General features: G+C 43.6%; 1 protein-coding gene across 1 annotated transcript in view; it reads right to left on the minus strand.

Annotated features, from left to right (window-relative positions):
* Positions 1–24,024, minus strand: part of MTUS2 (microtubule associated scaffold protein 2) — a 301,278-nt gene that overhangs the window by 152,058 nt on the left and 125,196 nt on the right. Inside the window, exon 4 of the mRNA XM_069467395.1 lies at positions 1,120–1,284. Within this exon, the coding sequence (XP_069323496.1) occupies positions 1,120–1,284 (165 nt within the window). The remainder of the gene's footprint in view (positions 1–1,119; positions 1,285–24,024) is intronic.

Below are 24,024 nucleotides of genomic sequence, written 5' to 3' on the forward strand. Positions count from 1 at the left end.
CTATTAATGAATCAAACAAAGCAATCCCACTTCTGGGAACTGATCCCATAGAAAGAATGCCACCCACTCAAGGCTGTTACTGCAGCACTGTTTGTTGCGGCAAACGCTGGTTACAGAGTGAATGCCCATCAGTGAGGGAATGATTGAATAAGCCATGGTGCACACCCACACCATGCAGCCATTGAGAAGAATGAGCCACACCACCAATGTGAAGGTATTTCTGTGACGTCCTCTGAGTAAGGAAAACAACATGTAGAAAAATGGATATGATGCAATTTCATTTTTAAAACCTTATAAAACCCATGTGTGCATATGTATATACATTGATATATGATTATATGAGCATAGAAGAAAAATATGGAAAAATAAATACTGACATGGGTGAGCTATGCATGGTGGATTAGGGCTCAACATCTACCACACCTTCCTGGGAGTGTGCCTTTTATAGTGCAGAGGAAGGAAACCTAAGAACAACATGCTTTGACATCCCTGCAGGCAAACAATGCACTCGTACACCTTTGCGTCAGCTCAGTTCCCCACGTCAAGGCACTAGCTCTCTGGGTGTGGCGAGGCAGGGCACAAGGATTTCTTTTGCTGGCATGAATCCAGCAGGCCCAGCATGGCTGTAGAGCCAACCCTGCTGCAGGAGCAGCTCATCCATCCTTGGGTCCTAGCTTTGGAGGTCTGAGCCTAGAGCCAGCAGGGGACACAGAGCACCCAGACTGTTGTAGAGTCAGCCGTTCCCTGTGGGGCTTGGCACTCATTCCTGGAGGTGCAGCCTGGAGCTTGCTCCTACAGCCCTTTCAGTGATTTCATGAGCACCCGCTTCCTTGAGCCAAATGCCAATCTGCTTAAAATAGCTTGGTTCTTGCTTTCTGAAATCGACACTGTGATTCAAAGGGTTACCAGTCACGGGAAGCATGAGAGGCAGCTGCGAGAATTTAAACACATTAATATTATACATAAAAATGCCTTGAAAATAGTGGTATTATTATTATTAAATATCATTTAAAACTCATCATCCCATCTAAATAACTGATGTACACTGGGACTTTCAAAAGACTATTAATGCAGAAAGGGCCCTCCACTGTCAAGCCTCCCCAAGGCAGAAGGTCTTACCGGCGGCGGGTGTGGAAGCGGATTTTGGCGCTGGCAGCAAGCTCCTGCGGGCCGCTGTCACACTGGAGGATGCCGGCGGGACCACCCGGCTGGCCCCCTTGGGTGTGTCTTTAGAAGGCAGTGCCGCCTTCAGAGCCGGCTGTTCCTCATTCCCAAAGGTTGAACCTGCGGGAGGCAGACGGTGTGTTAATTATAACTTCATGAAAAATGGATGGACCCCCTTGCCATTTGCACGTGCCAACCAATCCTAACGCCATCATCTGCTTTAGAACTTGACCTAATTCTCAGTGAGTGACCTTGAAAAGTATCTCTCCGGAACCGTATGTGGCGAAGAGCTCCCTTTAGTCACCGCATAAATGTCTGCCACACAAATCCCCTGCATCGAAAGGGGCTCCACAAAAGCCAAGAGCAGTCTCATGCCTCAAAAATTTTACGCATGTGCACACGCAGAGACAGTTTGCATGTGTGTAGGTGCAATTGTATATGTATATAATTAGCATTTACTTGATAACCCACAGAGGATGGGTAGCCCATTTTTTTGGAAACACAATATGAGTGACCCAGGAGAAGTGGGAAGAAGAATGTGCACACGTACTGTGAGCCCCGGAAATTTATTCAGAGCTCCCTGAAATCCAGCTCACTGTACCTCCAGAGTAAGAAGCTTGGGATGAAGGTAGAGGGTGGGGAGAATGGAGACAGAAAATTCCTTTGAAACTCATGAAAGCTTTTTGCCTGAAAAGCTGAGGACTTATCAAACTGGGAGGACCCTAAATTACAGCCTAGTTGATTTCCAAAACAGAAGACATTTATTGATAATTGCAGTTTACTAGTCAATTTAGAAATAGTCTCTTTGTCTCTAGAACAGCACGTTTATAATCCACTGCTCTGACACTCTGCAGACATAGGATACTGGAATTGTGTTTGTGTCAGATTTAAATATGCAAAGTTGTTTGGCCCAAACTTTTCTTCTAAAATTTTCCAAACCTTTTGTGGTTTATACATTTGCAATCTGTTAAAGACAATGGTACCACCATCTATTCTCTGTTAAAGATAAGTCTTCTAAATACACCTCTGAGTCCAGCTGTGAGGCCTGATCTATTAATTTAAAGAGCCTGAATGCACTGAGATTACTGCTTGTTTGGAATAAAACTGTCCAGACATAGGAACATGACCAACTACCGTGAAAAATAAGCAATGACAGCTGGAAGAAGTATACAGCATTTTAATAAAAGATTAAATTTGGCCGAGCGCGGTGGCTCACGCCTGTAATCCTAGCTCTCTGGGAGGCCGAGGTGGGCGGATCGTTTGAGCTCAGGAGTTCGAGACCAGCCTGAGCAAGAGCGAGACCCCACCTCTACTAAAAAAAAAAAAAATAGAAAGAATTATATGGACAGCTAAAAATATATATAAAAAAAATTAGCCGGGCATGGTGGTGCATGCCTGTAGTCCCAGCTACTCGGGAGGCTGAGACAGGAGGATCGCTTGAGCCCAGGAGTTTGAGGTTGCTGTGAGCTAGGCTGACGCCACGGCACTCACTCTAGCCCGGGCAACAGAGTGAGACTCTGTCTCAAAAAAAAAAAAAAAAAAAAAAAAAAAAATAAATAAATAAATAAAAAAAAAAAAAAAAAAAAAAAGATTAAATTTTTTGTTTTCATCCTTTTAAAAGGATAGTCATAACATTCTATTTAGATAGGGCCTGCATAAAAATGATAACATTATTAAAATGGCTTTAGTGTTCATAACATCCTGACATTTTATTCAACCATTTAGAGTAAGAGATTGTTGCCTTTCTCCCTCTGAAGACCTGAAAGTCTGTTTAAAATTGTGAAGATTTGTGTCATTTCTAAAGAAAAGCATATTTAGGAAGGAAAAATGAAGAACGTGCTATTTCTCAACACAGAACCTATGCCCGATAGTTCTTTTAAGGGGCTGTGCAAGGTTTCTTAATAGTTCAAAATAGGGCTAAGAGAATGCATTTGGCCCATGCAAACAGAGTGAATGCACTGAAATTCCACAGAAAAATCTGCACTGTGTCCTAAGAGTCAGATGAAAAAAGCATGCAGATAAAAAAGCATGTTTGATCCAAATCCAATCAGTACTCGCCATCAAACTGGCACTGACTGATCAACACTAAGGTGCTCACACAGCAGTAATATTCTTTGGGGGTAGGGGGGTTGGGGGTGGGTAAACTCACAACTAATGGACGTGGTGAGCATTGTAGCGGGGGAAGGGCATGTCTTAAATCATGGTTGGGATGTGGCAAAGTCATAACATGTAACCAAAATGTACCCCCATAATTTCCTGAAATAAAAAAATAAATAAAATAAAATAGATACAAAATCCATAAAAAAAAAAAAACCCAATCAGGAAAAGTGACACCATGAACTTGCAAAACAGTGAATCTTAGCTTCTGAATTATCCAGTGCTAGAACTCAAAGAACCTCTAACGGTTTGTATGATATTTCAGATGGGGGGATAGCTCAGCCACTAGAAATATTTCACACGTACTTATCTAACGTCTAGCCTACTGCTGACATACTGTCAGAATAATCTGTTCACTGAAATGTGTAGCAGAAGCCGAATTGAGCAGAAAACCTTTCTCGTAGAGTCTTTTATTCAACAATTTATTAAAATTTCTTAAGAAGTGAAATATTTTGTATCATTTATAGAGTTCAAATGCCCTTTTATCAGAACCTCTTGCATCTGGCACCATTCCCGTACATGTAATTTATTATTCAGTGAACATGTCAATTCAGAGAGTTGGCTGCTCTCCAGGCTGGGAACCAATTCATCTGTTTGAAGTACAAGTGTTAGGGAAGCTATGTACTCCTCTCTGAAAGAGGGCTCGAATTACCAAAAAATAAAATAATATAAAACTCTATTCTTGTCTATGATTGTGGGATACAGCTGGCAATAAACAGTTCCACTCTTTGAAAGCCAGCTTAAGTTGGCCAGTAATTAAAGATGTATTATTCAGTAAAGGAAAAGTACTCTGAATTTGGAAATGGCTGTTGAATGCTATAGATGCTCCAAGTACTTCACAACAATGCTGACAGCATTAAACCATTGCTTGGTAAGAGGAAGAAAACAACTGGAAATAAACAAACTGCCTGTGGGAACCAGAAAAATGTTCTGGAGAATTCAGCCAGGGGAAGTGGCTCACAGGGCTAATGCAGTCATTTCATTTCTAGCCAACCCCAATCAACTCTGGTCTGAAGGATCCCAGCAATTTGTCCAGCCTCCGCTTGGCCATGGTGCAGCAGAAATGTCAGCAAGGCGGTTAGTGGTGCAGATTTGGGAGCAAGACGGCCAGGGTGTGAATACCACCTCCTCTTCTAGCACATGTCTGCAGTTTCTTCATTCATAAGTGGAGGCAATGGTGGTCTACCTCTTTAAGCTGTTGTGAGAATTAAAAGATCTGATACCAGGGAATTTTTCAAAAGTTGATGCAAGAGTTAGCACAAGAAAACATTTAGTGTCTGGTATGTCATATGCTCTTATGGGTTAGTTATTGACATATGTCCTAATTTTAAGTTATGTGGCTAGTCATCGAGACAAATCGGTTTTTCGTGGGACCTTGGAAAGTATTCAAGGGTTAATATCAGAGGGGCTGCTCTAAGTGAGAAGAAAGGAAAGGATTGAGGTAAATCTGGTAATACCTGCAGGATGAAGGACTAGGACAAGAGTAACAGTATGATTGTCTTTAAAATACATAATAAACTATTTCAGATATAGAAAAAAGGTGAGAATAGTAACATGAAAATAATAACACCAAGCTTAAGAAGTACAACACATCATCGATTCTATGGCCAGTGAAATTGCTGGGACAGAAAGCAGTCTATTCAACTTTCCTAGATATGCAAAACTGCTTTCCAAATGGCTTGTTGCAATTCACACTCACCACAGGTGGTGAATATAGCATCGCCAGACTTTAATTTTGGCAATCAGTTGGACATGACATTAACTGATTTTAATTTTTAAGTCTCTGACAAGTGTGGGATTGAGACATTTTTTCGAATAGTTACTGGCTATTCAACCTTTTGGCTTCCTGACTTGTCTCTTCTCCCTGCCTCTCCCAGCATCCACCACTGACAGTTTCTTCTAATTATGGCCTAACTTTTACTGTCTGTCCCTGCAACAGCTTCTGAGTGAAGGTGGATGAGCGAGAGGTTGACGAGAGGGGAGAGGGAGGGGACATCACACAGACCGGGCTGCACGGGAGGAAGGGGACGTGTCACTCCCATGTCTTGCCAAACCTCACTGCTCCATCATGAACTCTTGCTCTCCTGTTCAAAACCTGCAGAGGCTCCCCTTGGCAGAGCAAATAAGACACAAATGCTGTCACATGTCACTCATGGCTTTCTACCATCTCCCCCCATCTGTCTTTCTCCCTGAACTTCCCATTTTTCCTCCAGAATCTTACTCTTCAGCCAAACCAGACTCTTTGCCAATCACATACTCCCCTAACACTGGCCTTCCCTGTCCCTTTCCCTGTCTTTACAAATGCAAACCCCACCTGATTGCCAAAACTCACTTCAAATGTCTTTGTTAGTCCCTTCCCATACGCCTGGGAGTTAAGCTTTCCTTGTGCTTTTTTGGTACTTTCATTAAAATATGTGTCACTTTCTTCCTGGTCATTGCAGTGTGTGTTTCTCTCTTGTCCTTTCCCCGGACCAAACAGCTCACGTGTTCATCGGTGATTTGCCAATCGGCGAGCATATAACAATAGTGTCATCAGCCAGAACCTGAGCAGTGCTCACTGTATCTTTCCCGAATTTCTGCAAACTGACACACACACTTTAAATATGGACTTCTTGGGATTATAGACCAGACCCCTCATCTCCTTATCTCTGAGGTTTACCACAATGCCTGAGACGTCGGGTGACCAATCGATGTTTCACGGATGGATGGGGTAAGGATTTACATAAGCACCAAAGCTTGTCCTGAGGGTTTACTGTGCTGAGAGCCATCTTTCAGAACTTCCCCCTCACTCTGACTCTTAATGGTTCCTCTTTGTAAGAGAGCCAGAACTGGAAACTTTTCATATCTAACCTTTTTTTCCTACGGAATCTCAACTTTTCTTAGATATTTCATTTTGAAAAAGAAATAGCTTTGCTGAAATGGCAAGATCTCAGGTTTACCTTAGCTCTTTAATGTGAAAGAGAAAATATGCACCTGGGTTAAAATATGCAGTAGAGAGGAAATAAAACATTCAGTTGATACTTTAATAATTAAACTAAATTTTATTACCAAGTGATAAATGCTGCTAAATCAATGAAATATGCATCAATTAGCTAATCATGCAGCCAGAACATTAGACAACTTGATTGCCTGGGATTGTAAAAAAATAAAAATAAAAACAAAATCAGTGAGGAGACTAGCTTAATCATTATAATATTGATAAATATTCAAAATCAGTGAAACTCATGTCTTAGAGTTGGGCTGTAACGCCATCATGTTATTAATGACTGTTTTGCTTTTCTTCTACAGCCTTCCCCTACCTTAGGAACCTCATTTTGGTCTAGTTAGCATTTGTCCCCTATTGGCATTATTTCTCGTTTTTAAAATTCAAGCTCAGTTTATTGACATTTCCAAGAAATGTACTAATAGTAGTGGAAGGAGCATGGAACATGGACCAGAACCCCTAAATGCTCACCCGGACTTTAGTCATAGTCCCAACTGTCCTTTCGAGGAGGTTGAGGCAGCACCACTCATTACTTTGTAGGCGGATATCAGGGATCCCGTAGACCTACCCTTCCTCCTCCCGGGGCCTAAAATTCTACAAGCGACCTTCTTTCTTCCCTTAGCACAGACTTTTCTGGCCTGAATTTGCACATGTCTTCCTCTCTCTGTGGTTGTCTTAGTCCGTTTTGTGCTGCCACAACAAAATACCATAGACTGGGTAATTTACAAAGAACAGGAGCTTATTTTCTCACATTTCTGGAGGCTGGGAAGTCCAAGACCAAGGAGCTGGCAGGTTTGGTTTTCTGCGGAGGGCTGCATCTTCCAAGGGGAGGACACTGTGCCCTCACGTGACAAGGGGAAGGCAGAAGGGCCAATGGGCCAAACGCTGTGTGAAGCCTCTTTTGTGAGGGCCTTGATCCCATTCATGAGGGAGGAGCCCTCCTGGCCTCATCACTTTGAAGTCCTCACCTCTTAATACGATCACATTGGCAACATCTGAATTTTGGAAGGAACATACTCAAACCATGGCAGTAATGCAGGATCAGAGCCGCTTAGACTCAAACTTAATTTTGTGGGAGTAGGTAAGAAGGGTAAAGGGGTTTAGGGAGGAACTGAGCGTCACCCTTACACAGGAGCCTGGTCATTTTGCGGTAACGAATGGGGTGCAACAATGCGTTTGAGGATGTTCATTTTTGTGTCACATAAGAGCATACCATCAGGAGACAAGACAACCCTGCAACAGATTGGTTGGAATCTGCTGTAGTCACAATGCGGACATGTGGGACAGAGAACAGCAGTAAGAACTGCATGGGAGAAGAACACCAGGAATCTCTCAGGGCAAAGATACAGAGCTGAATCACAATTTAAGGAACTTGTTCCCAGCAGGGGATGATCTAGGGGAAAAAACTCATGGATGAGATTTCTTTTATGGAGATATAATTCAAATAACATAAAATTTATCCTTTTAATGTGTACAATTTGTGGGTTTCACTATAATCACAAGGTTATGCGCTATTACCCCTCTGTAATTCCAGAGCCTATTTATCATCCCAGAAAGAAATCCTGTACCCATTAGACCAGCCACTCCCCATTCCCCTCAGCCTCTGACAGCCACTAATCTACTTTCTATCTCTATGGATTTGTCTATTGTGGACATTTCATATAAATGAAATCATACAATATGTGGCCTTTTGTGCCTGGCTTCTTTCATTTAGCGTAATATTATCCAGATTCATGCACGTTGTAGCATGTGTCAGTATTTCATTCCGTCTTATGGCTGAATAATATTTCATTATATGGATATACCACATTTAGTTCATTCATCAGTTGATGGACGTTAGGTTCCACTTTATGACTATTATGAATGCAGAATTTGTACCTTGCAGATTTTCACACTCTGATGAAGGAGGTCTTACCTTTCAAATGGTAAGTTGGTGATATGATGGTGCAAATTTTCACAAAAGATGGCCACTGTTCAGCAGTGAAGCAGGAGACTTAGTCCTTCAGTTACTATGAGCAGTGGAATACCTTCATACTTTGATTACAATATTAATAATATGTCACATGCAGAGAGCACCACTGGCATGGACAAAGGAAGAGAATTGAGGAGAATGAGCTGACAACTAACCAGCTCAGTAGTTAATGGTATAGGGAAATTGTCTCCGTGACATGTGATTGTTTACTAAAAATGTTGTCTTTTCTCCCTACCTCATGCCCTTCAGCTAACATTTATTAACCTCTGTCCTCCAAGGTCTCTTACATTTCCGCTTGTCTTCAGAATGGAGATATTGACAGCCCCACCCACTAAATGCCAACATTGCTGCAACCCTAAATAATCCTCGCAGATTTTGATCCCCTGTGGAGTAGCGCTGCCCCTCTGTAGAACCACTTGGTTTGATGTTTTCTCATGTTGCTGAGCCTTCTTTGTGTCTCTGTCGTGTAACATGGTGCCTAGAGTATAATTATTGCTCAGCATGTTTGCTGATCTTAGTTAAATCTAATTGCTCTTCCTTCAATTATGTTGCAGTTAAAAAAAAAAGACTTAATTGTGTTCATTTTTCATAGAACTTGACAAGCAGATTCCAGAGTTTGTGCGCAAGAGTAAAAGACCAAGGATAGTCAAGACAATTTTTACAGTTAAAGATCAAGGTTGGGGGTACTTGTCTTACATAGGTTCAGTGCACCAGTGCTGATCTGACACCGTAGTAAATAAATGCAGTATGGCACTGGGGTAGTGATAGACAGTAGATTGATGAAACATAATTGAGAGCTCCAAAATGGAGCCTCACATGGCTATTCATTCATCAAACCATCTCCCTTTTCTCCTGGGCACAAACTAAATTACATTTCCCAGCCTCCCTTCCTGGCCCCTGTGACTGAGTTCCAACCAGGAGAATGAAGGCAGAAGTGATGCCCACCACTTTCAGGCAGGGCCCCTAAAACTCTCCCATGAATGATTCATTTTACCCCTGTCTACCAGCTGGATGTGTAGGTCCCTTGAGAACCCCAGAGCAAGGCAAAAGCACAAGATGAGAGGAGTCTAAGTTCTTGTTCTACCTGGAGGAGAGCTCCCCAAGACAGCAGACCATCCAGGGCACCTGACTCATGACCAAAAATCAACTTTTGTTAAGCTACTGAAATTCTGGGGTTGTTTGTTGGCCTACCCTAATAAATCATGCCTGAACGGAAACTTGGCATGCAACAGCTGGGTATGCAGACATTGCGGAGAGGTTAGACTAATATGCAGGGCTGGGGCAGTTGGCTGTCTATGTAGAAAATAAAAAATCCAAGCCCTACCCCATGTCCCATTCCAGGTAGAATAATGATCTAAACTTGAAAAACAAAACTTTTAGAAGAGTATGCAGGAGAACATCTTTGTAATATCATCATAAGGGATGAAAGTTTAAGACACAAAGTACAAATCAGGAGAGAAAGATGGATAAAAATCAAACGCACTAAAATGAAACAGTTCTGAAGAAAGGGACCATAAATATGAAGAAAAGACTGGGAGAATATTTGAAATGTATATGCAGTAAAGAAAGTGTCAGCATCCAGAATATTCAAACAATGAAGGCAAAACACCTCAAATGGGCAAAATTTATGAATGGGCATTTTATGGAAGGAAAAAACTTGAATAGCCAATAACTATATGAAAAAAAAATCTCAGTCCCACACTTGTCAGACACTTAAAAATTAAAACCAGTTAATGTCATGTCCAACTGATTGCCAAAATTAAAGTCTGGTGATGCTACATTCACGACCTGTGGTGAGTGTGAATTGCAACAGGCCCTTTGGAAAGCAGTTTTGCATATCTAGGAAAGTTGAATAAGCTTCTTTCTGTCCCAGCAATTTCACTGGCCATAGAATTGATGTTGTGTTGTACTTCTTAATCTTGGTGGTTCCTCGTGTTATTATTCTCACCTTTTTTCTATATCTGAAATGGGGAGGCAGAGATCAGAAAGCCCAGAGATTTTTCAAAGATTGAATTCCAGTCTTATTTGTAAAGGCACAGCCCCAAGAGATGGCTTGAAATAACGAAGAGGATATATTTAATTTTGACTTTCTTACTTGACTTTCAACAGCAGAATCCCTCTGGAACTCTTCCGTTTACAAACTGGGTTGAGTAAAGCCAGAGGGACACTTCCAAGGGACAGAGAAGACGCTCCCCGATAGTGACAGGTAAGAACAGAGGTGCGCAGGCTCATCCTGAGAGCACACCACAACTCCCTGACATGGCTCAGGTGCCCAACCATCTGTTCAGGGAGGGCCAGGCCGGCTTCACCAGCGATCAGGTGCCCACCAGACACGGGGGAGGAGCCACAGCTGTGCTGGAGAAAGGGCCGTGTGATGCTGAGAGCAGCCGGTCAGCCCGGGAGCTTCTTTACAAAGAGAGTGTGTGCTCGCACCGCGGGGCACTGTGCCAGCCCCAAATGCCTGTCCTCATTGTTTCTCCTCATATGAAGAGATGAAATGTCAGAGAACCAGAAACTCAGAGAATGCAAAAGGCAGACTGCAAAGAGAGGAAGCCCCAGCTTGTGATTCTCCGTCCTTACCCCTTTCTGAGAGTTTCCGCTGAACTGCTAAGCGCCCAGGATTAGCTATCACTAAACTGCACTTGGATTTTACTCACTCGGCTCTAAAACCCAGTTCTGGAAACCTACTTGTGTTTATGATGGCAGGTGGAGGGTGCCGTCCACCTCTTTCGGAAGTTCCCTTTCCCGGGCCAGACTCCTCCTGGCGGGGGAGGCGCTTTACCTTGGGGGCGCTGGAGGGTGGAGGAGGGAAACCACTTGAGATGGAGGAGTGGGGGGGCTGTCTGGAGGAGGCTGCATCTGAAGCAGACCTTCCTCCCAGCTGCATGCCAGCCCCAGGCTCCTTTATTCTTTATTGTTAATGACATCATCATGGGTCTAGCAACCAGGAAACAAAGCGTCAGAGTCATCCTTGAATCTCTCTTTTCCTTGCTATTGACCAATGCCAAGTCAGTATGCCCTGGTTTCTACTATGGACTTCAAATCTAACCCCCCTGTTCCTGGGATGGGTACCAAGTCAGCCCTTAGCACCTCCTGCTGAGACTACGGCTCCCTCATCCAGTTCACATTCCTCCCTGTCATTCCTCCTAAAGCACAGGTGACTCCATGCAGTCTCCCAAATAAAGTCTGAACTTTTCCTTCTGGCATTCAAATCTAGCCCACCCTATTCCTGCTAACACATCAAGCACAGTATAAACTCCAGGCATGTAGGATTCCATCCCGTGGCTTCCTGTCCTACTTCCTATACACAAGGCTGTGCTTGAAAAACGTCTGCTGTCCAGAAGAATCAAGTACTGAATGCAAATCTGTCCCGTGGGGCCACTGCTTCCTACCACAGCCACTTCTCTGTTTCAATTCCTGAACCAGACTCTCTAAAAGCTTCACACTTTTCACAGCTGCTCCCGGGGATGCAGTCACAGCGGGCATGACCGAGGTGGGGACTTTGTTGCTTAAAAGGTAGTGTCTATAGTGTAGTGTGATGGTTTGCCAAAGTTTTTGAAAACAATACACAGATAAAAATCAGAGCTTATCAAAATTTAATGGGGTTTTTTTGGGGGGAGTCTTTCTGCCCAAGCACCGCTACCCCTTCCCCCAAGAAAGTGTACCATTTACCTAATAATTTTCCTCTGTATCACAATTCTGTTTTTACTTTAGTTTCATCCTAAGCGTTGATCTCCAGGTTCGGTAAAGTTTGAGAAGGTAATAGGTACGTGGTCAGGATGGCTCGGGTTGAGATCCTGGCTCCGTCTGTGTCTGACTTTGGACAAGTGGCTTGACCTCTCTGTGGCTCATTTCTTCATCTTTAAAAATGATAACAGTGGTGCCTAATAATTAGAATTGCTATATTGAAAGAGTTACTACACATTTAGAACAAAGTGCTGAGAATAGCGTGTGGCACCTTATCAGCACTCAGTAAGCAGAAGCATTGCCGCTGACGTCACACCCACTAACCAACACGGAGCCTCATTCAAAGCCCATTGGCCTATTGATGTCCCTTTTCTTCCAGCCAATGGTCCTCCCATGGCTTCGTATCTTTCCAAGGCAATATCTGTGATCACTCTTGGAGCTCTGGCTCCGATGAGGCCACCCTGGAGAACTGTGGTTCTTTTTCTGTCCATCTTTCCCCAGCAGCCTAAGTCCCAATGAAAGGAGGAGAAGCACATGGCATGCATTTCACTACTCCCATTCATCTAGAGAAAATGTTAACTTCTCACTGACCCAGAGGTGGCCTCAGGGTCTTTCTCAACACAGAGCCCCAGGAGTCCAGTAAACGGTGCCAGCCCTAGGCCAGAGGCCATGCCCTCGTCTACTCCCAATGTCCTGATCAAGTGGGAGGGCACACTTCTGTAGGCTGGGGCTGGGAGGCAAAAGATTTTGCTAGGTCCACGGGAACTTAGTGGATTCTTGCTGTAGGGTCTAGGCTCCTGAGCTCTTATGGACAGGCTTTGAAAGCAAGGTAACAAGGTCTCTGACAGTAATGACAATAATGAGTACCATATAGTATAGTCCAACACCATAGGCTCTGCCCAAGTCCAATTCCAGCTTTGAAACTTACTAGTAACATTCTTTTAAGAAAATTAATGAAGGCTTTTTTATTAAGTGGCTTTTTATTCACCCTCTGTTATTAGGTTAATCTGAGAATTAAATGAGAAAATGCATACAAAGCACTTTGCAAACTGCCTGGTTCTCAGTAAGTGTTAGCTGTCATCACCAGTATGAGCACTAGCACCAGCAGAAGCAGCTCTCTTTCATCTGCTGTCACTTTTTCAAGCTCCCCAACTGTCCTACGTGACCCCAAATGGCACCACATTTTATGAGATCTGGTCCCATGCAAGCCCTATGGAAATACCTTCAAATCATCCCTAACTCCATCAGATCAATAACTGAAGTGGCTGTTTTCTGCAAGGAGCAGGTATTGACAGTGGCAGTCCCCCTACCTCCACAAGTTTCTATTGCTCCAAGAGGACCAGTGCCTGACTGATGGATGGTCTTAGAATCTCAGTGCTCCAGGGCTAGGCATAATTCCTCCAGATTTACTTAGTTTGACACTGATCACAACTGAATCATTGTAGAGACGGAAAAAAGCATTTTCCCCTACTCTTCATCACCCCCCCCCCCATACACACACACCCACCAGGCACTCCAGATAAGCTTTCATATTTCTTCTGGAGTCCATTCCAATATATGGCAAGAAAAATCTGTTCAGGATATAGGGGAAATATGGGTGCAGATGAACTGGTAAAATGAGACTCATAGTCCAGGGACACAGGAGGCCCAAAGGACTGCCACCCTCCCTCTCCATCCAAGAGATCTGTGGCATTCTGCAACCACGGGCAAGTCCACCAGTCCTTCCCAGCCTGGTTGAGTGCCACTGCTCTACGATGCCTTTTCTGTCTCCCTGTGGGCGACAGAACTACTCTAAGACAGGCAGAGCTGGTTAACAAAGAAAGCAAAGGCCAGGGGTGCTAACACAGCCTCTCTGAAAGTTATAGAAGGAACCACAGAAGACCAAAGCCAGTATCACCCAGCACAGGACTTTTGAACTCCTGGCACATAAATGACTTAAAGCTTCCTTTTGATTTGGAAAATTCTCTTTAATATTTGCCAAGTCACGTTCACAAAAGAGAGAACATAGTCAAATATTGATGGAGGTTAGTTACTTAAAAGACCAAAGGCTAGCATGATATATCAAGAGACCTTTGAGTAATTAAAAGCAACTTTTTACTATTCCTCTTTTATATCAATCAGACCCAGTGTAATAAATCCCTTTTCCCTCTCAGAAGTACTTAAAAGCTTGATCCATCATCCGTGAACACTCTAACTCTAGTTCATCATTGTCTGAATCTTTTAGTACTTAATACCTTGGGGAAAATATTTAAACTGGAGCATTTTAATTATGTGCTTAGTATGGAAGTTGTTAAAAGATAAGAGCATATGATTTGAACTCAATTTAAATTTTGAAGTTATTAATATGGTGTAAGAAATTATAGAAATGATCAAGGGCTTCTATATTAGCTTTTATTAATAGAGCAATAGGAAAGTTTAGGTGTTCTATTCCTGTAGCTTGGATTTTTTGTTCTAAAATAGTCTTTTTGTGTGAGAGATCTAATTAGTTATTTTGAGGTATCTGAAAGACTCATGGATTATTACATGTCAAACACTGCTTTAGTGAACCACATTTTGAAAGCAAACCAAGTGCAAATCCTGAGAAACCAAGTCAAATGTTGAAAAGTGGATCATTGCACCTGAGCTCCAAACCCTTTCTCACATATACATAAACACTTCAGGGACTCCTAGAAGGAGTTAGATTGTACTAGCTAGCCGGGATTTCTCGCACTCTTGAAAAGAATCCTTTCTACTTAGTAGCTTCTAGGGAATATGAAACCTTTAAGGGAGAAGAAATTAAACAGCCACATAGGCACTGGACAGCATATTGGCTTTAAGGAGATGTGTCAACTTGTGAAGCAAAATAATATTCATTCCTTGAACTCTAAGTAAGTTTTTCTCCCCTCCTGGGAGCTAGAAAACTCCCTCTCTTCCTTCAGGGTCCAGGAGGGTGATTATCTTTCCTTTTTATCCTCTTTCAAAACACTGGTTTTATTTCCCAACGCAATTGCAGGACTCTTTCCCTTTAGCCCAGAGTTTTTCAACAGTGGCGTCATCCACAGCTTGGACCAGATGATTATTTGCTGGGGCCAGGGGAGCTGTCCTGTGCACTGTAGGAAGTTTTAGCCCCATCTTTGGCTAGATGCCAGGAGCGCTGTCCTTCTCTCCCCATGCCCAAGTTGTAACAATCAAAACATGTCTGCAGACATTGACAGATGTCTTCAAATGGGGGAAAATCTGGCCCCAGTCGAGAACCACTGCTCTAGCTGAAAGAAAAACTGAAAGATTTAGTCAAAATACAGTCCTTACTTGTCTTAGTGTAGAATGAGACTGGTCACATAAAAAGAAACCCTGCTGCATAAGATTTCTAGCTAAAAGCGCTCACTTGTTTTGTTGGTTAATTCTGTAAATAAACTGGGACTGTATAAATATGCATTTCCAATATTCAACGCTGTTTTAATGACTGTTCAGTGATGAAGCCTCCCCTGCTTTCCGTGATTACTCCTCTGATCAGTCCCAATCAGAAACTGGGAAGCTGGACGAAAATTCCCCATGTCTGACAGCCTCGGTCCCGATAAATCTTAATCCCGGGAGCGGTACTGAAGTCCAACTAAAAAATATCACGATAACATCAACAGCAACTGATTTCCACTGAAACTGTGTGGGGGAACCCAACAGAAAACAGATGGTGCTACTCTTCGAGCTGTTTAAATCATCACGATTTAGGGGAGAACACTTTTCACTGAACGAATCCTAGGGTTATATAGAGAAACAGTTTTTAAAGCACCAAACTTACTGAACTCATAAATCAAAATAGCGTGAGTTCTCCTTTGCTCTGCTCTGGCCGTGCCTTCCTGGCTGTTGGCTCTGATGTAAAGTGATTGTGGTCACCCTGCCCTGGGGTCACTGCTGCCACAGCACTGAGTACACAGCAACTCTGGGACAGTCATTAACTTGTCTTCACCCCCGTCCACATTTGTAACATCAGAAGAGTGAGCACTGTCGGGACTCAAACATCACGTATGGAGTGTATGATCCGTGGCAGGCACTGAAGAAATGTCAGGCTCCCTCTCCTGGCCTCTGAAAGTGTAGGAACACTGTCCTTTCCTTGAAAGTCTTCTCTAATACAAAATTTCAAAAATTATAAAACCTATTTTTACTCATTTTTCTCGGGAAAGCTATGACTTGTGTCTACTGTCCCAGCCATCATCCATGCAAAATAAAATTGCAAATATTTAAAAATCTATCATAAAATCACTCAAGAAGTGTTCAAGCTGTTTTTTGCAGATTAACATAAACAGCCTAATAAATAAACTTTACAATCCTTTTAAAGCTTCCAAATTTTGTGAGATCTAAGAAAAGGCTTAAGTGTAAACTTTTCCTTGGGGAAATGCCCCAGGGAAGATGCCAGCAGCCTCCACAGGAAGCCTAAAGCAGTGAACACAAGTGTGTCTCTTGGCTTCCGAATTTTATGGCTCTGGTATCAAGCTCCACGGACCCCTTGTGAACTTTGGTCCTTCTGTGTACTCTTCTCCCTCTTCAGTTGCTCTTTTCTTTGAGGTCCTCCAACAAAGGCAATGTCTTGTGCTGGCTAATTGTGAGGGTGCCAACCAGGTAATCCCACGTTTCTGCAGGGCAGGGTGTCCTACCATCTGCGTGGGCGGCTTATTGGTGGACAGTCATGCCTCGTCTCTGCTTTCAGCCCCCAAGCTGAGCAATGCTCAGGTAATAGTTCCTCTTTCACCTCTGGTTTGGGTTGTTGTTAAAAAAATCCATACAATTGAAGAATGTTTGTAAATGGGAAATAAGTATAAAATATCTGTTATTCATAGAGCTTAAATCATAAACTACAGTTTATATACTGAAGCATTTTAATCAAGAGCAGAACCTGGATTCTTCATTAGTCCGAATACATGCCTGAAGGGCACAGGTTCTGAGAAAGCTTCGCCTTCACTAAGTAAGTGGCAGTTGCTTTGGGCCAGGTAGGTTTGGGGGGTACTAACTGGAACCTTCTTTGTTTCCCACCCTGAACAGTCAGACCTGAAGGCTGTGTGCACAGAAAGGAAAGAGTGGGCCAGTGTGCAGCCCTCAGGCTTTAGCACGAGAGGAATAAATTGTTTCCTAAAATATTTATGAAATGCAACATCTGCTAAGATCTTCTTCCCTAAGGACATTCCTGGTGAAAGTTAGGCAACAGATAGGAACAAAAACCCGGGCTTTTCCCAGAGAGAAATGTTTATTTTAAATAATGGCAAATTTTGAACACACATGCAATCAAGGCATGTATGGTAGGCAGGATGCTGAGATGTCTCGTGAGAGCCATGCCCCTGGTGACACACCTTGCATGATCTCCTGCACTGTGCATATGACGGAGCTGACTCCCGAGTTATGTTAGGTTCTGTTCTGTGGCACAGTCGACTTTGAGAGTGGGAGCTGGGAGATGATCTGGGTGGGCCTGACCTAATCGCACGAGCCCTTTAAAAGCACAGAATTTTTTTCCAGCTGGAAGCAGAAAAGAAGTCAGAAATTCAAAGCACAAGAAGGATTCACAGACTGTTTCCGGCTTGAAGGTGGGGGCACCACACAGCCAGGAATGGGGGTGGCCTCCAGCTGCTGAGAGCAGTCCCCGGGCTGACAGCTGGCAAGCAAAGGGGGCCTCAGTCCTACAACTGCAAGGAAGTGAATGCTGCTGAGATCCGAAGAAGCTGGGAAGTGGATTCTTCCCCCGAGCCTGGAGAGAACTCCATCCAACCCCTTCATTTCAGTCTTTGCCACCCGGAGCTGAGAACTCGGTTCTGCTGTATGCGAGCTAATAAATTAAGTGGCTATGTTTGTGGCAATAGAAACCTACAGACTGCTAGTACATCAACCAGGTGGACATTACCAGGCTGGTCCAGCCGAGTGCTGAGTGCAGGTGGCCTCAGGAGAGGATACCTGGGCAGAGAGATGGGAGAGGGGAGACAGTGTGAGCTCCTAAGCCCACAGGGCCCCAGCCACGGACTCCTGAGGCTGCCCTGACCACTGGAGCCTTCTACCCTGGTGCAGAGCACACGGATCTATCACGTATATGCCAGACGGTCTCAAAAATTTCAGAATCTAAGTTTTCTTCTCCTCAGGTGAAAATGAAAAGAAATAACCTAGATAAAACATCTAGCAGAGTTCCTGACATGTAGTAGCTATTCTGTGAATGTTATCGTCCTTCTGCCAGCCTCTTTGCCAACCTCCTCTTTCTAAAATACAAAAAGAATCATTCCCAGTTGACAGCCTTGCCGTGATTCCCCATCTCATATAAAATAAAACCCACGCTCCTCAGAAGATCAAAGACGGGCATTCCCTCCTTCACTGCCTGTCATCATGCTGCGAGTACGCCGTGCTGCTGTCCTCCGCGTTGCCTTAGAGATGGGGTTCACTCCATCGGGAACGCCTTTCCCATTCTGCTCCTGCCAGGTGAGCTCTGCTTCGCTCTGCAAAACCCAGCCCAGGCATCACGACCACAGGAAACTGCTCTGGGAAAGCAGCAGGCAGTGGTGACGACGTCGTGCTCTGCCGTACCGAAGTCCTCTGCACAGAGGATATGGCATTTGCACTTGCCACATGGTAGCATTAAGGAGCTTGGACTCCATCCTGAAGCCAAGACACAGCCACTGAATGGTTTCAAAAAAAGGGCTGACATGGTCATGTGTACATTTTGGAGAGATCACCAACGCTGTGTGGTGGGAAAATGGGTTAGCGTAGGGCAAGACTGGAGGCAGGGAAAGAACGAGAACCTGGTTCAGCGGGTGAATGAGACAAAGGAAGGGTCCCAAGCGAAGCAGGGTCCTAGGACAGGGAGATCTACCTGGGAGGAAGCTACAGTGAGTACGTGGGGTACGTCACCTGTTTTGCAACAGCGGGGGCCAGTCCAGAAGAAGGCGACCTCAGACAGGGACTGTTTGGAAGCAGGGGGGAGGGGCCGATATTATTGTTGACAGGCCATCGCTGGGCTGACAATACCTGCTTGGATAAGTCTTTAATAGGCTGAGGTATGCTAATGAGCCTGATTTGGAGCAAGTCCAAGTCGTGGTAAAGTCCTGAATGAGGTGTGAGGAAAGTTCATCTCCAAGCAGATAAAGCTGTTTTAGGATCAATTAAGGGCAAACCACAGCAATTATAAGCAACTTAATTGTCCCTCAGTAATAGAGATGCTGTTTGTTTCTGCACAGTGTCAAACATTTTGAAACACTGGAATTAAGTCTTCTACTTCTTTTCTTCTCTGTTTTTAGCCAAAGGTATACTAGTCTCCCCTATTCACAGCCATTCTCAGAGCCATATACACGTGTAGACCTTGCAGAGATTTAGGACATGACCACACAATGATGACAGTAAGAGGCATTGCCCTCAACTCTCTGTTGGGGCTCAGCCCATGCCCCTCCCTGCGGCCCCTCCTGCCCTGAGCTCCCAGAGCTCACCCTGCAGGGCTGACACCGAGGCCCACTCCAGTGCCCCAGTCCTGACCACTGTGCCTGCCTGATAAGGAAGCCCAGCACAAGGTGTCCCTGTGGGACCCCCAGTTCCTGATCCCCAAGTTTCTGTGTAGACACAGACACAAGCCATGCTGGGCACTGGCTCCCCCTCAGTTCACTGCCCCCACCACCATTTGGATAAGCTCTGTACCACCGCCTCGCAGCTAGAATCCCTAACAGATACTTTGTATTTCTGATTTATTGTCTTCATGTTATGCTAATACTACAGTTCCCTTCTAGGATGAGGTGCCTCTCATACAGTCCTGCTGCCCAGGCCTGGAGGAAACAGGAATTACCATTGACCATGGCCCAATGCCTGTCAAATACTTTTCTTAGGCACCTACATAGATGAACTCATTTAATCTGTGCAATCTTCTGTACATTTTATAAAAGCAGAAACTAAGGCAGAGTCATTTGAACCTGGCCAGATCATAAAGGCAGCAAGTTCAGGGTCAGGCTTCAAATTCAAGTCTGTCTGACTCCAAAGCTGGAGAGATTTCAACAATTCAGTGCAGCCCTCCCCAGAAACTGAAGGCTGCTCCTGAACCCTGACTATGCAGTGGCGGGGCCAGTCAGCTCTGGGTTCACCTTCTACATATCACTCTCCTCTCACCCGGAGCTCCATGACCCTCTAGACAGGAGTCGTGAGGCTGCAAACCACAGAACAGTGCTCTACTCAACATGCAAGATTAAAGTGCATTCAAATTCCAATGGGTAAATCCCAGGATTTTAAAATTTGGTCCTTAGAGATGTTTTTAATCTGGTATGTTTCTTACAGTGTCACTTAGTCTTTGATTTTATTTTCCAGACAAATGTAAAACCCTATGGAACAATGCCACTAATGCACTAATGAGCCAAAGGGAATTTAGAACCAATATTTCATGTGGGTGAGTCCTTTAGTTTTCCGTGTAAATAGTCAAAATTTCAGTTTGAGGATGACAGAATGACAGATGGCCCAGAGGGGCCCGCAAGCAATCCCAACAGAAACTCATCTAACAGGGGAGGAAATCCTCACTTAATCTTGTCTGAAATGGAAAAGCCCCATGATTACTCTCAAAAACAAGGCCAAAGCTTATCAAGTCTCCTTTCTTACCACAGCCCTGTCTGGACCCTTCTGTCTCTGCCCTGCTCAGCTCCCCTGGCCAGCTCTGCTTTCGTCTGCCCCCAGCTAGGTGTGGTGCCATTACAGGGGCTGCATTCGGAAAATACTCACCCGGGAGCTACTTATCGCTGATACACCTGTGGACTGCAGGGAAAAATCACTTTGCTTGTAAGCTACAGGATCCTCACAACTTGGCATCTTTCAGGAAAAAAAAATCACAGGGCACATTTAATTCAAGTAAGCAACTCAGGGAAACAACTTTTTAAAGAGTGATGGCATTGGCACTATAACTTTGAAACTGTGGAATGGGGGAAAGCAAGGAAGCAGGTGCTCCACGGCTATGTGGCTGGATTACTAGCGTGGCCGGCAGTTGCATATTTCTGGATCAAGAGCACAAAAAATTGAAAAACTGCAGGATGAGGCGAGGTAGAGGTAATCTGAGCTGGCAGTGTTTTCATATTTCTGTGAAGTGCTCCTCAACTTCTTGTCACAAGTAAAGAGCCACTGGTGCAAACAGAGAAAGCTAAATGAATTGGAGGTTTAGGAGACAAGAGAGGAACTTACTTTTAAACCAAGATGGGATTGGAAAATTCTTCGTTGATGGTATGTTTTTTAGAACGGAAATCCCACTGCCTGTGCCAATCACATGCAGAGAAGGCTACGTGCTTTCGACGCGTCTGGCTTCTCCAGGGCAGCAGATGCGGCCATGTGCCTTCCAAGTCAGAAACCTCAGTGTTGGTACAGCTTAGTCTGTACTGTACTGAGGTCCATCAGGTCAACTTGATTGCCCAATACCAGCGCCTGCTCCTGCAGAAAATATTTCTTAAGTCCACCCTCCCAGTCCATCCCACAGCCCGGGCCCAGGTCCAGGCCGTTCTGCCTCTGTCTTCATGTGTGCTTGTTTGTTCATTCCCTCGTTTACTTAGTCATTCATTCATGCATCCCATTCAACAGAACTTCCTCTGTGCCTAAGGAAGACCACAGAACGTACGCCCCAGCGAAGCTGAGCATTTCAGGAAGAAGATGTTACACAGATAATAACACTTAAATTTGTTCACAGTTGGCCATAATTGCAACCCAGCCCCCTCATCATCTTCATTGCTCAAATTCCCTACCTTGCTTGCTTTCTTTTCCAGAGCCCATCTCACTTTCTAACATACTATGTCATTTGGGGGCTCATTTTGCTTATTTATTTATTTGGCCTCCTCCTGTAAGAATGTCTATTTTGTTCATTGATGTATCCCCAGCACCTACAACTCTGCCTGGCTCATAGAAGACATTGGGTAAATGTCTCCAGAATAGATGAATGAATGTGATAAAGCCTACAAAGAAAAATACAAGAAACTTTGAGAAACAAAAATGATAGGTTCTAACCTAACCTGAGGTTAAGAAAAGACTCTTCAAAGAAGTCACATTTACACTGGCAGCTGAGGATGAGGTTAGCTAGGTGGATGGGGTGGGCAGTGTTCTGGTCGATGGAACGGCACATGCCGAGGTGCTGCGCTGGGAAGGAAGGATGAACTGGCTGGGGGTCTACAGGGTGGTGCACTCAGGTTTTGGGGGCAGGGGGTGGTGGGGAAAGGGATGCTGGATGACTCCGAATCTGGTAAGGAGGGCCTGGGCATGACAGCAACATGTTTGGCTTCTGACCTAAGGACTGTGAGAGGCCACTACAAGGTCCTAGCAGGGCAGCAACATGATCTGATGTGCATCTTTCCAAGATCATTCTGGCTGTAGTGTGAAGGCAGCAAGAGTGGTGATGGAGACAGGGTATGTTTTTGTGTCATCCAGGCATGAGGAGATGCTGACAATGGCAGAGACAGAAGAGCAGATTCAGGAGGTACCCTGTAGGTGGAACTGGTTACCTCATAGATGGGGTGGAGGAGAACGTTCTTGCAGATGACTGCCAGGTATTTGCTGTAAACCACCTGGAGGATGGCAGTGCCACTATTTACAGATGATATACTAACATACCTAGCAAGTCCAAAAATAATCCTCTGAAAATATTATAAACAATAAGTATTCAATTAAATGACCAGTAAAAATGTAAGTAACAATAGCTTAACCGGTTTAAAAAAGAATATAAAAGAGCCAGTTCAAATTATTTACCATAAATAAAAACTTACACATAAATTTAACTGAAAATGTAAGAGACTAATAAAAAAGTGGTAACTTCTATTTTGTGGAGAGGTGACCTTGAAACAGTGATTTCCAAAGGCCATCTTGAAGACTAAATCTGTGAGAACAGCAGGGGTGTAGGGGCTATAAGGGGAGGAGCCATTAAGGAGGAGCCATTAAGTACCCCAGAGAGTAAATGCTATGGTATGACACAGTGAGAAACAGACAAATCAATAAAACAGAGGGTACAGAGGAGACCCCAGCAGGTGACAGAGGCAGCATCATAAATCGGTGAAAAAAAGAAGCTTTTGCTAAGTGTTTAGAGGACTGGCTGGCCATGTGGCTACAAATTAAGCTTGACACCATTTTCAGGTTTTCTACCAAAATAAATTCCAAGTGAACCAAAGATTTATATTTTAAAGACTAGAGGAAAATATGGGTGGTCAAAAACCAAGGCCAAAATCAAAACAAACAACTGAATATTCCAAGAATGGAGAAAATCTTTCTCAGCAATATAAAAATAACTAAACAGAAATTAAAGATGAAGGTGGATACATTTTATTATGAAAGGCAAAAAACTTACTAACAAAAACTCTACTGCAAATGAAGTTAAAAATAAAAAAACATACCTATGAGAAAAACATTTACAAAATATAAGATACACAAAGGTCTACTATCCCTAAAATAAACCTTATTGTAAGTTAATAGAAAAAAAGATGAACATCCCAATAGAGAAATAGGCAAGAGATGCACAAGTGATTAATAAAAGAAAAAATACAAGGGGCCAATAAATGTGAAAAGATAGGCTCATGGTCAATTAAATAAATGCAAGTAAAACTATAAGATACAATTTTCTGCTTATCCAGTAGGTAAAGATACAAACATCTGACAATAGTGTTGGTGACAGTATATGGATGGTCACCATACTCATCCACGCTGGTTGGAGTATAGTGCATATTTCTAAGTGAAAGAAGTCAATCTGAAAAGGCTACATATTGTATGGTTCCAATTATATAACCTACTAAAAAAGGCAAAACTATGGAGACAGTAAAAATATCAGTGGTTGACAGGTGTTTGGGTGTAGGGGAGGAAGGGAAGGATAAACAGGTGGGGCACAGAGGTATTTTAGGGGAGGGAAACTATTTTGTACGAGACCGTAATAGTGGAATACATGTCATTATATATTTGTCAAATCCATAGAATGTACAACAGAAAGAATGAACCCTATGTAAGCTATTGATTTTAGTTAACAATAATCTATCAATATTGCCTCATCAGTTACAACAAATGTACCATCCTATTACAGGATGTTTTACCCTATCATGAACAGGGCAAACTGGGGCAGAGTGAAGGGGTATAT

The sequence above is a fragment of the Eulemur rufifrons genome, chromosome 4 (assembly GCF_041146395.1).
Source record: "Eulemur rufifrons isolate Redbay chromosome 4, OSU_ERuf_1, whole genome shotgun sequence".
NCBI classification, from domain to species: domain Eukaryota; kingdom Metazoa; phylum Chordata; class Mammalia; order Primates; family Lemuridae; genus Eulemur; species Eulemur rufifrons.